This window comes from Mobula hypostoma, chromosome 4, assembly GCF_963921235.1.
Source record: "Mobula hypostoma chromosome 4, sMobHyp1.1, whole genome shotgun sequence".
NCBI lineage: Eukaryota > Metazoa > Chordata > Chondrichthyes > Myliobatiformes > Myliobatidae > Mobula > Mobula hypostoma.
Genome location: NC_086100.1, coordinates 64,458,968 through 64,473,418, shown reverse-complemented (window position 1 = coordinate 64,473,418; position 14,451 = coordinate 64,458,968). Strand labels below are relative to the sequence as shown.

Here is a 14,451-nt window from a genome sequence, read left to right as displayed (position 1 = left end):
TGGTATGTGCTCCTTCGTTTTATCCTTCCTGAAGTCCACAATTAGCTCTTTTGTCTTACTGACATTGAGTGCCAGGTTGTTACTCCAGCACCATTCCACTAATTGGCATATTTCACTCCTGTAAGCCCTCTCATCACCATCTGAGAATCTACCAACAATGGTTATATCATCAGCAAATTTATAGATGGTATTTAAGCTATGCCTAGCCACACAGTCATGCTAAGTCAGCTAAGCACACACCTCTGAGGTGCACCAGTGTTGATAGTCAGTGAGGAGGATATGTTATCACCAATCCACACAGACTGTGGTCTTCCGGTTAGGAAGCTGAGGATCCAATTACAGAGGGAGGTACAGAGGCCCAGGTTCTGCAACTTCTCAGTCAGGATTGTGGGAATGACGGTATTAAATGCTGAGCTATAGTCGATGAACAGCATCTTGACGTAGGTGTTCGTGTTGTCCAGGTGGTCTAAAGCCATGTGGAAAGTCATTGAGATTGCGTCTGCTGTTGACCTATTGTGGCAATAGGCAAATTACAATGGGTCCATGTCCTTTCTGAGGCAGGAGTTCAGTCTAGTTACGACCAACCTCTCAAAACATTGTCGATGTGAGTGGTACTGGACAATAGTCATTAAGGCAGCCCACGTTATTCTTCTTAGGCACTGGTATAGTTGTTGCCTTTTTGAAGCAAGTGGGAACTTCCACCCATAGCAGTGAGAGGTTGAAAATGTCTTTGAATACTTCCGCTAGTTGGTCGGCACAGGTTTTCAGAGCCTTACCAGGTACTCCATCGGGACCTTCTGCCTTGTGAGGGTTCACTCTCTTTAAAGACAATCTAATATCGACCTTTGAGATGGAGATCACAGGGTCATCAGGTACAGCAGGGATCTTCACAGCTGTAGTTGTGTTCTCCTTTTCAAAGCGTGCATAGAAGGCACTGAGTTCGTCTGGTAGTAAAGCATCGCTGCCATTCATGCTGTTCGGTTTCGCTTTGTAGGAAGTAATGTCTTGCAGACCCTGCCAGAGTTGCCGGCATCTGATGTCACCTCCAACCTCGCTCGAAATTGTCTCCTCGCCCTTGAAGTAGCCCTCCGCAAATCATACCTGGTTTTCTGGTATAGGCCTGGGTTGCTGGACTTGAGTGCAGCAGATGCCGTACCTCCTGGTTCATCCACGGCTTTTGGTTTGGGAATGTACATTAAGTCATTGTGGGCACGCATGCAACCACTCAGGTTTTAATGAAGTCAGTAACAACAGCAGCATACTCATTCAGGTTCGAAGATGAATCCCTGGATACAGTCCAGTCGATTGATTCAAAGCAGACCTGTAGGCACTCTTGTGATTCCCTTGTCCATACTTTCTTGGTCTTCACTACTGGTGTTGCATTCTTCAGTCTCTGCCTATACTCAGGGAGTAGAAGTACAGCTGGGTGATCAGACTTCCCGAAGTAAGGGCATGGAATAGCATGGTAGTCATTCTTGATGGTGGTGTAGCAATAGTTCATAGAACATAGAACATAGAACGTAGAATAGTACAGCACATTACAGGCCCTTCGGCCCATAATGTTGTGCCGACCCTCGAACCCTGCCTCCCATATAAACCCCCACCTTAAATTCAGTGTGTTGTTTCCTCTGGTATTGCAAGCAATCTGTTGATGGTAGTTGCTTAGTGATTTTTTTCAGCCTGGCCTGGTTAAAATCTCCGAAAACGATGGTGAAGGCGTTAGGGTGCGCTGTTTCGTACACATTGATCCCATTACTCAGATAATCTAAAGCATGCTTGACATTGGTCTGAGGTGGAATGTGTATTCTTGCTGCTTTATTCTGCAATCTTCTATAAATGAATCTTCCATTAACTCTAGGAAAATGTTACATCCATTTCTATCTTATGTTCTCCGATTAGTTTTCTTTTAAAAAGGATTTTGGTACAATTAGAACTAGAAGTACGCTTTAATGGATGTTTTAGCATGATTATATAATTAAATGCTGAGTGCGTACAGTTTTTATTTTCTTTACTGTGCAATGGTATTTGATTAAATATCATTTTATTCTGTGAAATTTATGTTGTTGCAGATACGTTACTTTGTACCTATGACTTAAATTAACAAATTAACCTTAGTATCAAATGATGATGGCTCACATATTATTTCCATGATTGCCATAACATACATTTCCTCTTTGCGTCATCCAGTGCTGCTGGTTGATCCTGCAACATCAGCTTAACAATGCAGGGATTTTCGATCCATCGGATGGACCGCACAGCGTCTTCGGGCAAGACGAGGGGAGGTGGTGTCTGCCTACTGATCAAAACTGGGTGGTGCTCAGACACAGTGGCACTGACAAGCTCCTGCAGCCCGGACCTGGAACACCTGTTGGTGAAGTGTCGTCCCTACTATCTGCCACGGGAATTCACCTTGGTCATACAGACAGCGGTCTACATTCCCTCCCAGGTGGACGTGGAGTGTGCTCTGAACATACTGTATGCCAACATCAGTGAACTCGAGACCAGGTATCCAGAGGCTTTGCTCATTACAGCCGGGAACTTTAACCAGGCCAACCTCAGAAAGGCGCTGCCAAAGTTATACCATCATGTCTCCTGCCCCACTAGAGGCCCAAATATACTTGACCACTGCTACACAGCAGTCAAGGATGCCTACCGTTCTGTCCCATGACCTCACTTCGTAAAATCAGACCATCAGGCCGTACTGCTCCTCCCGGCTTACAAACAGAAATTGAAGTGGGAGGTCACGGTGTCAAAAGTAGTGTCGCGTTGGACGGAGGAAACGGATGAGGTCCTTCATGACTGCTTTGAATCAGTGGACTAGTTAGTATTCAAGGACTTGGCAGCTAACTTCGATGAGTGTGCCTCAGCTGTCACGGACTTTATTTGGAAATGCATGGAGGACTGTGTGTCTTGCAAGACGATCCGGGTATTCTCTAACCGGAAACCTTGGATGAATTACTGTATGAGGTCAAGTCCCTTTTAAAGACTAGAGCTGCAGCTTTTAGGTCCATGGATACCATTTGCTACACGGAATCCAGGCGTGAACTCTGGAAAGTCATTAAGGGCGCCAGGGGCAATATCGAGCTAAGTTGGAAGCCCAGACTAACCAAAGGGATGCCAGTAGACTATGGCAGGGTCTAAGTGAGATCACTGGGCGCAAAGAAAAGGCTGGGAATATCAATTACTGTGGCACTTCTCTTCCTGATGAACTTAATGTATTCTACACAAGATTTGAACAGAAGAGGAGCGGCCCGCTCCCTCCGGATGAACTGGACCTGGTGGCATCGAGATTCATCATCACCGAGGAGGACGTTAGAAGGGTCTTCCCGAAGATAAATCCAAGGAAGGCGACGGTCCCAGATGGCATCCCAGGACGGGTTCTTCGGGCCTGTGCAAGCGAGCTAGCTGGAGTGTTTGCTGACATCTTCAACTGCTTCCTTGCTTTAGTCTAAGATCCCCTTGTGTTTTAGGAAGGCAACGATAATCCCAGTGCCGAAGAAGAGCAAGGTGGCATGCCTGAATGACTATCGACCTGTGGCTCTGACATCAATTGCTATGACATGTTTCGATAGACTGGTTATGGCACACATCAACCACAGCCTACCGGTCAACCTCAACGCTTTGCAATTCACCTACCGGAGCAACAGGTCAACGGCAGATGCCATCTCTCTGGCCCTACATTCCTCCTTAGAACACCTGGAGAATAAAGACGCGTACGTAAGGCTCCTTTTCATTGACTACAGCTCTGCCTTTAATACCATCATTCCAAATAAACTGATTCCTAAGCTCCGGAACCTGGACCTTAGCACTCAGATCTGCAGCTGGATCTTCAACTTCCTCACAGACAGGACCCAGGCTGTAAAAATAGGGGACAAGCTCTCCTCTACAATCACTCTGAGCACTGGTGCCCCACAAGGCTGTGTACTCAGCCCCCTGCTGTACTCACTGTACACCCATGATTGTGTAGCCAAGTTTCCATCAAACTCAATATATAAGTTTGCTGATGACAGAACAATTGTAGGCCATATCTTGGGTAATGATGAGTTTGAGTACAGAGAGGAAATTAAGAACCTGGTGGCACGGTGCGAAGACAATAACCTATCCCTCAACGTCAGCAAGACGAAGGAATTGGTTGTTGACTTCAGAAGGAGTAGCGGACCGCACGACCCAATTTACATCGGTGGTGCGCAAGTGGAACAGGTCAAAAGCTTTAAGTTCCTCGGGGTCAATATCACAAATGTCCTGACTTGGTCCAGCCAAGCAGAGTTCACTGCCAAGAAGGCCCACCAGTGCCTTTACTTCCTGAGAAAACTAAAGAAATTTGCCCTAAAACCCTCACTAATTTTTATAGATGCACCGTAGAAAGCATTCTTCTAGGGTGCATCAAAAACTGGTATGGAAGTTGTCCTGTCCAAGAGCGAAAGAAGCTGCAGAAGATCGTGAACACGGCGCAGCACATCACACAAACCAATCTCTCATCCTTGGACTCACTTTACATCGCACGCTCTCGGAGCAGTGCTGCCAGGATAATCAAGGACACGACCCACCCAGTCAACACACTTTTCGTCCCTCTTCCCTCTGGGAGAAGGCTCAGGAGCTTGAAGACTCGTATGGCCAGATTTGGGAACAGCTTCTTTCCAACTGTGATAAGACTGCTGAATGGATCCTGACCCGGATCTGGGCCGTACCCTCCAAATATCCAGACCTGCCTCTCGGTTTTTTTTTTGCACTACCTTACTTTCCATTTTTCTATTTTCTATTTATGATTTATAATTTAATTTTTTAATATTTACTAATTTTTAATATTTTAAATATTTAATATTTGTAATCCAGGGAGTGGGAAGCGCAGAATCAAATATCGCTGCGATGATTGTACGTTCTAGTACCAATTGTTTGGCGACAATAAAGTATAAAGTATGCTGGACATATGGTCATGCCTACAGATGAAAGCCAATAACCTACAGAAGCTAGAGAGAAGCACCTATAATTTGATTGAAATTAAAGCAGGGAATCAACAAGTTGAAATCATTTAACATAACGTGAACTGTTAGAGTGAGTTTTTTTTGGGTAGGTGATTCATTTATACTTAAATGACTTTGGCCACCGGACTTCTATTTGACAAAGTACTGTGGATTGAGTCCACAACAATGTGCTTCCTAAAAAGGTGTGAATACCAGATGCTTCTGGCACCATAGTTTGACCTGATGCTGTAGTTTCGAGGACAGTATTATCTATACTTCATAAATATTAATTGTCTTCTATGTTAGCACGTAGAATGCCAAATAAATGTATTGTGGATTTAGTTTGTATTCCTAAAGGCTGTGGATACCAACCCAGACATGTTGACGTTGGAAGGAAAGGATGAATTCAGAAGGTGTGATGTTTGTATGTAGCTTCAAAAGGAAGGATTGTCTATAACTTTTTAAGTAGCGATTGCCTTTGTGTTTAGCATATAAACATCAAGCCCACATTGGGCTAGCAGACCTTTCTACTGAAAGCGTCTCCGTCCGTATGATGCCTGCTGTATCTTGTGGTGTCAAATAAAGAAGCTGCTTTGTATCTACCAGTGACTCTGTCTCTCCAGTGATTTCATCCACGCTATAACATGAACCAGAGAAGATTTTGAGAAACTTTTACGCTGAGAACTTGGTTGATGACACCAGGATTGAGGGTGTAGTGCACAGTGAGGAGGTCTATCAAAGCTTGCAGTAGGATCTGGATCAGCTGAAAAATGGTAGAAAGAGTTTAAGGTGTTGCACTTTGGGAGGACAAACAAAGGTTCAACTTGCACAGTGAAAGGTAGGACACTGAGGAGTGCGGTCAAACAGAGGGATCTGGGAAGACAGATCATAATTCCTTGAAGTCGCATCACAAGTAGATAGGGTCAAAAGGAGAGCTTTTGGCACATTGATTTTCATTAATCTGTGTATTGAATACAGGAGTTGGGACGTTATGTTGAAGTTGTGTGAGACATTGGCAAGGCTGAATTTGGAGCTGAATCTGGTCATCTACCTACAGGAAAGATATCAATAAGATTGGAAGAGTACAGGGAAAATTTGCAAGGACGCAGCTGAGGCCTGAGGACATGAGAGCTACAGGGAAAGGTTGAATAAATGGGTTAGAATTTTATTCCCTGGAGAGTCAGAGAATGAGGAGGTATTTGATAGAGGTGTACAAAATTATGAGAGGTGTAGGTAGGGTCTATGTAAGCAGACTCTATCCACAGAGTTTGGGTGAGACTTGAACGAGAAGTCAAAGGTTAAGAGTGAAAGGTGAAATATTTAAGGGGAACTTCTTCACTCAGAGGGTGGTGAGAGTGTGAAACAAGCTCCCAGTGGAAGTGGTGTATTTGATTCTAGTGTGGATTTGGTTGTAATATTTAAGAGATAATATTAGTTTCTCTAAGCCTTGAAGGAATAATAAATTCTGGGTCACAATATACCAATTTATATTTCCAAGTGGAGTATTACAGTTTCAAGTCTGAGTAACCTCATTCAGACTGATGTGTACTCACTTCTCTCAGAGAGTGGGGCGGACAGCCTGGTGAATCTGTGGATGTGACCTTTCCTCTGTTCTTGACATTTGCAGCAGCAGGCGCATAGAAAGGATCATCAGGGACTCCAGCCACCCCAACCACAAACTGTTTCAGCTGCTTCCGTCTCGCAAATGATATCGTAGCTTTAAGGCCGGGACCAACAGGCTCCGGGATAGCTTCTTTCACCAGGCCATCAGATTTATCAATACACATTGATCTGATTGCATATCTGACTGTACATACATGTATACAAAACAATGATGTATACAATCTTAGTGTTTGGGCAATGTCCTTCCACATTTCCCTTCCTTATTTCTTGTACATAGTGACTGAGACGCAACATAAAGATTTTTTTCTCCCTCATGTTGTGAGATGGATGCAAGAAATAAAATTCTACTTCTAGTTTTATTGTAATTCAGATAGGTTGCTGGACTGCAAAAAGGAAAAATCTTTCATTGTAAAGAAGAGAAAAAATGTAATTCTATCCCACCTTAGCTGGAAGTACAGTACAATGTGTGAATTCTGACTCCTTGGGAATAATTTTATCACATACTGTATAATGTGGCTACTTTTGGACCAGGCAGTGGGGATTAAAATTTGTACTAGGATTAATATCGAGAAACGTCAGGAGCTGGTTACGCAGGTGGTTATGATTTCTTTCACCCTGCGATTTTCCCTTATACTGACATTGAGGTACCACAGCTTATTGTTGATGGATGTCACAAGACTGGTGTCAACAAATACCGGTACCTAATGTGCAGAGTATGCGTACAGAGAATGCCATGTTGCCATGTGAAATCTGATAAGGACAGACCATTGGCATGCTGAAACAAGGCTTCCACTGCAGGACCTCTCTGGAGGGATAGTTCTCATGTCACATGCACGTCTATTTTGTGTTGCACATTCTTGTCATTATGAAGAGACAGAACACGAGTCATGAAGGAGTAGGAGGGAGGAGAAGAAATGAAAGTGGAAAGTTAGCAATATTCCAAACCATATCCCAATTTCCCATCCAGCCCCCAGTCCCTTTTAACTCAACATCTTATGTATATAAAGTAGCTTGAGTCGCTAATAATTCCAACTCACTTTCGAAACAATTAAGGCGAGCATGGATGGAATCAGCTTAAATTTATTACACCTTTCAATTGGATTAGTTGTTTCTGTGAACAATAACTTTAATTCCTTTCAGTGAAACTCTCTCGACTTGGTATCCATGCCATTTTCTACTGAACCACATACAGTCAGGATCTGCAAGCATATCAAAATCATAAATAATTTGAATGCCAATATCTTTAGATTGAAAGCAGAAAAATAAGTAATGGTTTAATGATTTTACTAGTCTACAATTAAACTTTGTCTTGATACGAAATGCATGATTCACACATCAGATAGGTTCAATGCAGCCACTGAGGTCTACATTCTCTCGTCAAAATTTGATCGCATGCCCAGTTAAAAAAATCCATTTTTTACCTAGTTACAATTTCCACCCATCAAGATGAAGTTAAGTTTGTGTTAGAGGTTGTCCAGGGGACATGCTTTACCCCCTCCCATTCACCTTCAGCGTATGTTGGAAATCAGACGACAATCATGTGCATTATAATAGTACTTCTGACTGAAATGCATCTAAAAACATACTGCAGTGATGCAGGCAGTCATTTTATATGATCAGAATGCATAGATTACTGTTAATCTTGTAGGCTCACAAACTGAACACTCCCAATGAAGCTACATTGCAACACATTGACATTGCACCTTGTAGGGTTGACTCCATGGCCCTCTCCCACTCATGTTCACTGCACGGACCCGGAACAAGTATTCCGAATTGGAGTTCAGGTTAGTAGCCACAAAGTTTTTGTGTTTAATTCCAGAGAAGACACCAGCTTGATCTTGAGGTATAGCCATTTCTTTGTCAATTGAAACGATCTCCTGGAATTGCAATTCAAAAAAATACGCAGTTTGCTTTCCCAATGGAGGACACATCCATTTCACCTATATGAAACAAAAGTAAAATTCTTGCTCAATTAAGAAGAAATAATAGTAATTACCAAGACATCTGCATTACCAAAGAGCCTCTCTGTACTTAATGGACGTGATCATGGCTGCCCATGACTCAAGTTCATGTGTTTTCATTAACATAGGACACAGAACGGTACAGCACACAATGGGCCCTATGGATCAGAATATCTGTGCCGACTATGATGTCAAATTAAATTGAACCTGTCTGCCTGCATGTGATCCACATCCTGCCGTGCCATCTATGTTTCACAAGCGAAACAAAGAGCAGGTAGAAAGTCCAACTGCAGGAGATGCGGCAAGTCTCCATTCCACGTCAAAGAGCTCAGTTCTCTCCAGCAAAGGAAGTGAAATGCCTCCAATGCAATAGAGCTGGCCATTATAAAAGCCAGTGTCACTCAGAAACAGTCCTTCAGGAGGTCATTGAAGACCATGATTCAGATGCACATACAGCCTTCTTTGGGGCTCTAGATTCAAGTAGACAAGGGTGGTGTACAACGGTTCAGTTGCAAAATGAAAGAGTGATGTTCAAAATGGACACTGGGGCAGATGTCAAGCCATCCCCAAATGTCTGTTCACAAAACTGGTGAAGAAATCAGGTATTATACTAAAGCTAACAAAGGAAGTGCTCATGGGGCCAGGGAAACATGCGCTCTGTATGAAAGGAATGTTTATTACTTCCAACTGGAGGCAGAGAAACGACGGCACTCAACAATGACTCCTTCACCTTCATCGACAAAAACAGTTTAATTTCTATCTTTAATGTCCATCGTTTTCCTTTTCAGGGTGGATGGGGCTCTGTTGAAGTCCCTGATCTGGAGATAGCCTCAGACTGCAGTTCTTTGCGGCAGTGGGACCCGCTCTGGAGGCTCACAACTGGCTGCTTTTCAATATCCCAAGGACGCAGCCTATAAGATGAGCATGCCTTTGGGATTATGTGGTTTCTTGGCTCTGTGGATGGACGGATTCTAAGCTGGTGCCACCGACTGAAGCGTCTTGGGAAGAAAATGGAACATCAGGAACAACGGATCAGCTGTTATAGGCTCTCTACTCGCTGAATTGCGCTCTCTCTTATTGGTGGGGGAAAGATTGTTGACGAGTCTCCTGGCAGAAAACTCATTAAAAAGGTAGCGAGACAGACTTTTATCTCTCTCCTCCTGATGTGAAAAGGGCCACCTTTTTTTCCCTTTACTGCTGAGAGAGCCTGTGGAACATTGAATTGTTGGGTAAACGATTAGTTTTCATTGTACTGCAGATCATGGTCTTTAATGGGGGGCTTTGCTAAGCTTGATGGGTACTGGTGCACTTTTGCAGATGTGGGTGGAGGTGGGAGAGGGTTGTTGCTTTGCTGCTGCCTGTGCACGTGACGGGGGAGTAGCGGGGACTTTGGCGTTTTAACTGTCAGTCATACTTTGGGGTACTCTCCCCTTTTTGTGGATGTCTGCGAAGAACAAGAATTTCAGGATGTATGTTGCATACATTTCTCTGATTTTAATTGGAACTATTGAACTATTGATCTATTGAAGAAGATGTCTATGCTGTTCAGAATCTCTTCTCATCACTATTGGGACGACATGCCATTGAGAAGTTGAACCTCATTGCAAGGCTGGATTCGCTAAACAAAGTTCAGTGGCAGGAGAAGTACCCGGAGTTGTTCACAGACCTAGGGGTACTGAAAGAAGAGGCCAGGAGTGATGCCCTATTCTCTGACCACAGAGAGGCGTATACAAGTTCCATTGATGAACAAAGTCAAAGATGAACTTGAGAGAATGGAGACACTGACCTCCCAACCAGAGTGAATGTACCTACTGACTGGAGTGTGAACATTGTTCCTGTTCCCAAGCCAGCACAGTAAGGATCTGTGTGGATACAACAGCAGTGGAAAGGGTAAGCAGTTTCAAGTTCAACATCTCTGAAGATCTATCCTGGGCCCAGCAAATCGATGCAATTACAAAGGTGGCATGACAGCAGCTATATTTCATTTGGAGATTGAGGAGAATTGGTATGTCACCAAAGGCACTTGCGAATTTCTACAGGTATACTGTGGAGAGTATTCTAACAGGCTGCATTACTGCCTGCTATGGGAGGGGGCACTTCACAAAATTCAAGAAAAGCTGCAGAATGTTGTAAGCTTAGCCAGCTCCATCATGGGCACTAGTCTCCCCAGCATCCAGTACTCCTTCAAAAGGTGATGCCTCTAAGAAGGTGGTAACCATCATTAGGGATCCCCATCATCCAGGACATGCCCTGTTCTCATTGCTACTATCAATGAGGAGCTACATCAACCTGAAGGTACTCACACACTCAATGTTTCAGGAACAGCTTCTTCCTTCTTCCATCAAATGTCTGAATGGACAATCAACTCTTGAACACTATTTTGTTTGCTCTCGTTTTGCACTACACACATATATATATTGTAAGTTATATATTATTACGTATTGCTGCAAAACAACCTAAGTTAGTGATATTAAATCTGATTCTGATTTGAAAGGGTCTGGAGAAGCAAGTTTTTCTGCACCGAGTGGTGAGTATATGGAATGAGCTGCCAAAAGTGGATGAGGCAGGTACAATAGTATCATTTGAGAAGCATTTGGATAGGTACCTGGAGGGATGGGATAGAGGGAATGCAGAAAATTGAAATGAGTGGGTGGGCACCATGGTCAGTGTGTACTGATTGGGCCAAAGGACCTGTATCGATGCAGTATTGTTCTATGATTCTGATGAGCCTCTGCTGCGCTCCCTCTACCGTTACTACTGAGACAGGGAAAAGAGAAGTGTGCATGATATTCCCAGGGTCTATAATAATTAGAGAAGATGTGCCACATGCTCAAATCCTCTTGCGCTACTAGGCAATAATATGTTTGTTTCCTTGCATCACACAATGTGCTGATGCACCCAGTCAAAGTACAGTAAGGATAAAGCTATTTGTAAGAAGGAGAAGGCAGCACAATCTTACTGCGTTGCCTCGGAGGCCAGAAAATAGTGCAATTTAACCACACAGCATGATTCATTGTCAGGCCTTTCCCAATTCCACCTGCATTGCATTTCTAGAGTGAAAAATGAATAAACAGATAAGGAGATCATCAGTTTTAAAAGGAATAAAAATTTAAATAAGATTTTTAATAATATGTTATCTAAATAAAATCATTTATCTCAAATTATGTTCTTTCAATGATTAAAAGGATGCAATACCAGAGGCTAAGCTTTCATTACTATAATTCCAATAAACATATCTAGGTAAGACAGTGCTACCTTTGCAGATGTTCCATTTACAGTGTGCTTGTATATTTCAGGAGGTCCTGGTAGTTCATTTAAGGCATTCGTAGGTTCCTTGGGTAAACTGGGTGCATGCAGTTGCTCACATAGCTGTGCCAATTCACCACTTTCTGAATCAAATTGCACATGGTTATCAGACAACTGAAATTTCCCAATATCATATTCTAATGCAATATTTTGCACTTGAAAGAGAGATGGAAGATTTTTTGTACCTTGGTTCTTAGATACTTCCTTTTCCAACGTGCATGCATTTTCCTGTTTTTTTTGACAAGTGGTAATGCAGTTACCATTCTGTGGCCTTAATTGAGAACAAGTTTGATGGACATTTCTGAAAATTTGGCTGTTTGGAAAATCAGTACTGTAGGGATGAGTATTTGAATGACCTTTTGCACCACTGTTAATAGTAGTTTGGGGTAAGTGAAATGCTTTGTTCCTGATGAAATCTCTGCCAGACATATTTAAATTAACATCAGAATGAGCAGCAGAGTGTGATGGGTTAATTTGTGCCATACCGGAAGTCTGAGTTTTGGGGTTACTTTGTATAAAGGTTTTATTCTTAGAAAGAAATCTTGGATTCCTAAAAGCTGGCTGGCCCCCAAATTTACATCTCAGTCTTATATTACGAAGGATGCTGCTTGAATTCCAGTACCTTAACTGGTTGGACGTTTGAACATTGTCAAAACAAGCATGTTCTGCTTTGTGGGAAGCGGCCGCTAGGAAGCAAGGTGTTCCCTGTTTGCTGCATTCAATCTTACATCCGGCTGAGCTGCTCAGTTGACAAAGCCGGCAATTATCAGCGATCATTTCAGAACCTCCTCTTTCAGATGTCAAATTCATGTCCTTGCATGAAAGGTTATTTCTGGTAGTGTAATAAGAAATGTTACAGGAATCATTAGATTTCTCACTCTGAGACAAACTGTCATTGATACAAATGCTTAAAGGAATGCTTTTCTCACCATTTGACAAGTCCTCTGATACACCATTGGTATAGTTTATCTGAGCCAGTCCTGTGTGGGTGAAGGTACAAGGCTGGTAAAATGGTGCAGTAGTCTCTCTTTCTGATGATAAACAAGAACTATTGTAGGAAGAACTAATTCCAGTGTCACTGTCTGCCACTTGCTCAGAAATAACATTGGACGTGTCATCCTTTGATAAGTCTCCACTGTCACGATCATTCATATATTTATTATTTTCAGGTTCAAGAGAGCATTTATCATTTGAAGCATTTGCTCCTTTCTGACCTAACTCAATGGAGAATGCATCTCCACTGCTATGTCTCACATTGCAATTATGCATCTTCCACCACTCTTTGGGTATTTCCAAAGTCTTTTCAGAAGCATACATGGGTTTTGCCATTTTGGGTTTCCTTTGACATTGATTGAATTCTTGGTTTGCATCGTTGTTTTCTGCCATTATTGGTGTATTTAAAACATTGCTGCTAAGATCCATTCCTTCAGGAATATAAAGGGTACAGTTTGTGTTCTTGCATTCATGGTTTTTGAAGCATGCACCTTGAACGATATTAGAAGTTCTTGGATCAGATTTAGAGTTGGTACAAGACAAAGTATGATTGGTTAAAGCTTGTGTCTCACTGTTGCTGTGTGGAGCATAGTGATTAGAATTTGTCATAGATTCACAGTAATCCAAACAGGAGGCATCTGAAGCTGGATCTAAATTAGACACAGACTTCTCATTGCTTTTGCTAGAATTTGTATTTGCATACGAGTCTCCATCAGTTGCATCTGAAGCGGTTTCATCATTAGATATGGATTGTGACTTTTCTTGACCAATGTGACCACTTGTAGCTGTCTTGGTTGAACTTGTACTGCAACTATCTTCAGGTGTATATTGTGGGCAATATTGGAGAGAAGGTGAAACATCTGTGCAAGAGTCTTCTTTGGACTCATTGGAGCCAAAATTACCTGCACAAGATCGAGGAATACATAAACAAGGATCTATATTAGGAGTGACTAAGGCAGCATAGACTTTAGAAGTAAATGATGGGCAATGTGGGTTCAGAAATGGCTCTTGTACACTGCAATTAGCTTTCAGCTTTTTAACTTCGCAGGGTATATTCAAATTTTGAACCATCTGGAAATCTCCACTGCTCAAACGTTTTAACACATTTTCACATAGTTGTGATGGTAGTGCATCAATTGCATCCTTGATATGATCCACATTTAATTTAAAGCCTTCAAGAGGAATTATAGCTAATGAACTACTAGGAATCACACAAAGCATGATTTCAGAGAGACGTTTGTTTATCTGTGCAGATGTTTGAAGGAATACAGCTGGTTTACTTTCTTTGCAAGCTTCTATTGCATACAACATCAATCCCTCTAACTGTAACATTAATGTTGATGTTGATTCAACGAAATTGTCAATTTCAGTTTGTTTCTTCGTGGTCTCAGTTTTTATCATCTCTTTAATTGTTTGTTCTTGAAGTTTAAGTGCTTCATGTAATGAGGTAAATTCCTTAATCACCTCTGCATTTCGTTGTATTTCATTTTGCTCCATATCAGTTTTCATTGATTTTAGTTGTTGAATACATTTTTCAAAATTTGCTTTCACTAAAACAAATAAGTATCTAAGTTAGAGAATTATAACCTTCCATAACTAAGACATAA

The 14,451-nt window shown here is 42.2% G+C and overlaps 1 protein-coding gene across 1 annotated transcript in view; it reads right to left on the bottom strand.

Annotated features, from left to right (window-relative positions):
* The window catches only part of prss59 (serine protease 59, putative), a 70,139-nt gene extending 68,922 nt beyond the window's left edge, over positions 1–1,217 (bottom strand). The window contains exon 1 of the mRNA XM_063047297.1: positions 1,102–1,217. Coding sequence (XP_062903367.1) covers positions 1,102–1,217 — 116 coding nt within the window. The remainder of the gene's footprint in view (positions 1–1,101) is intronic.
* Positions 1,218–14,451: the final 13,234 nt, after the last annotated feature.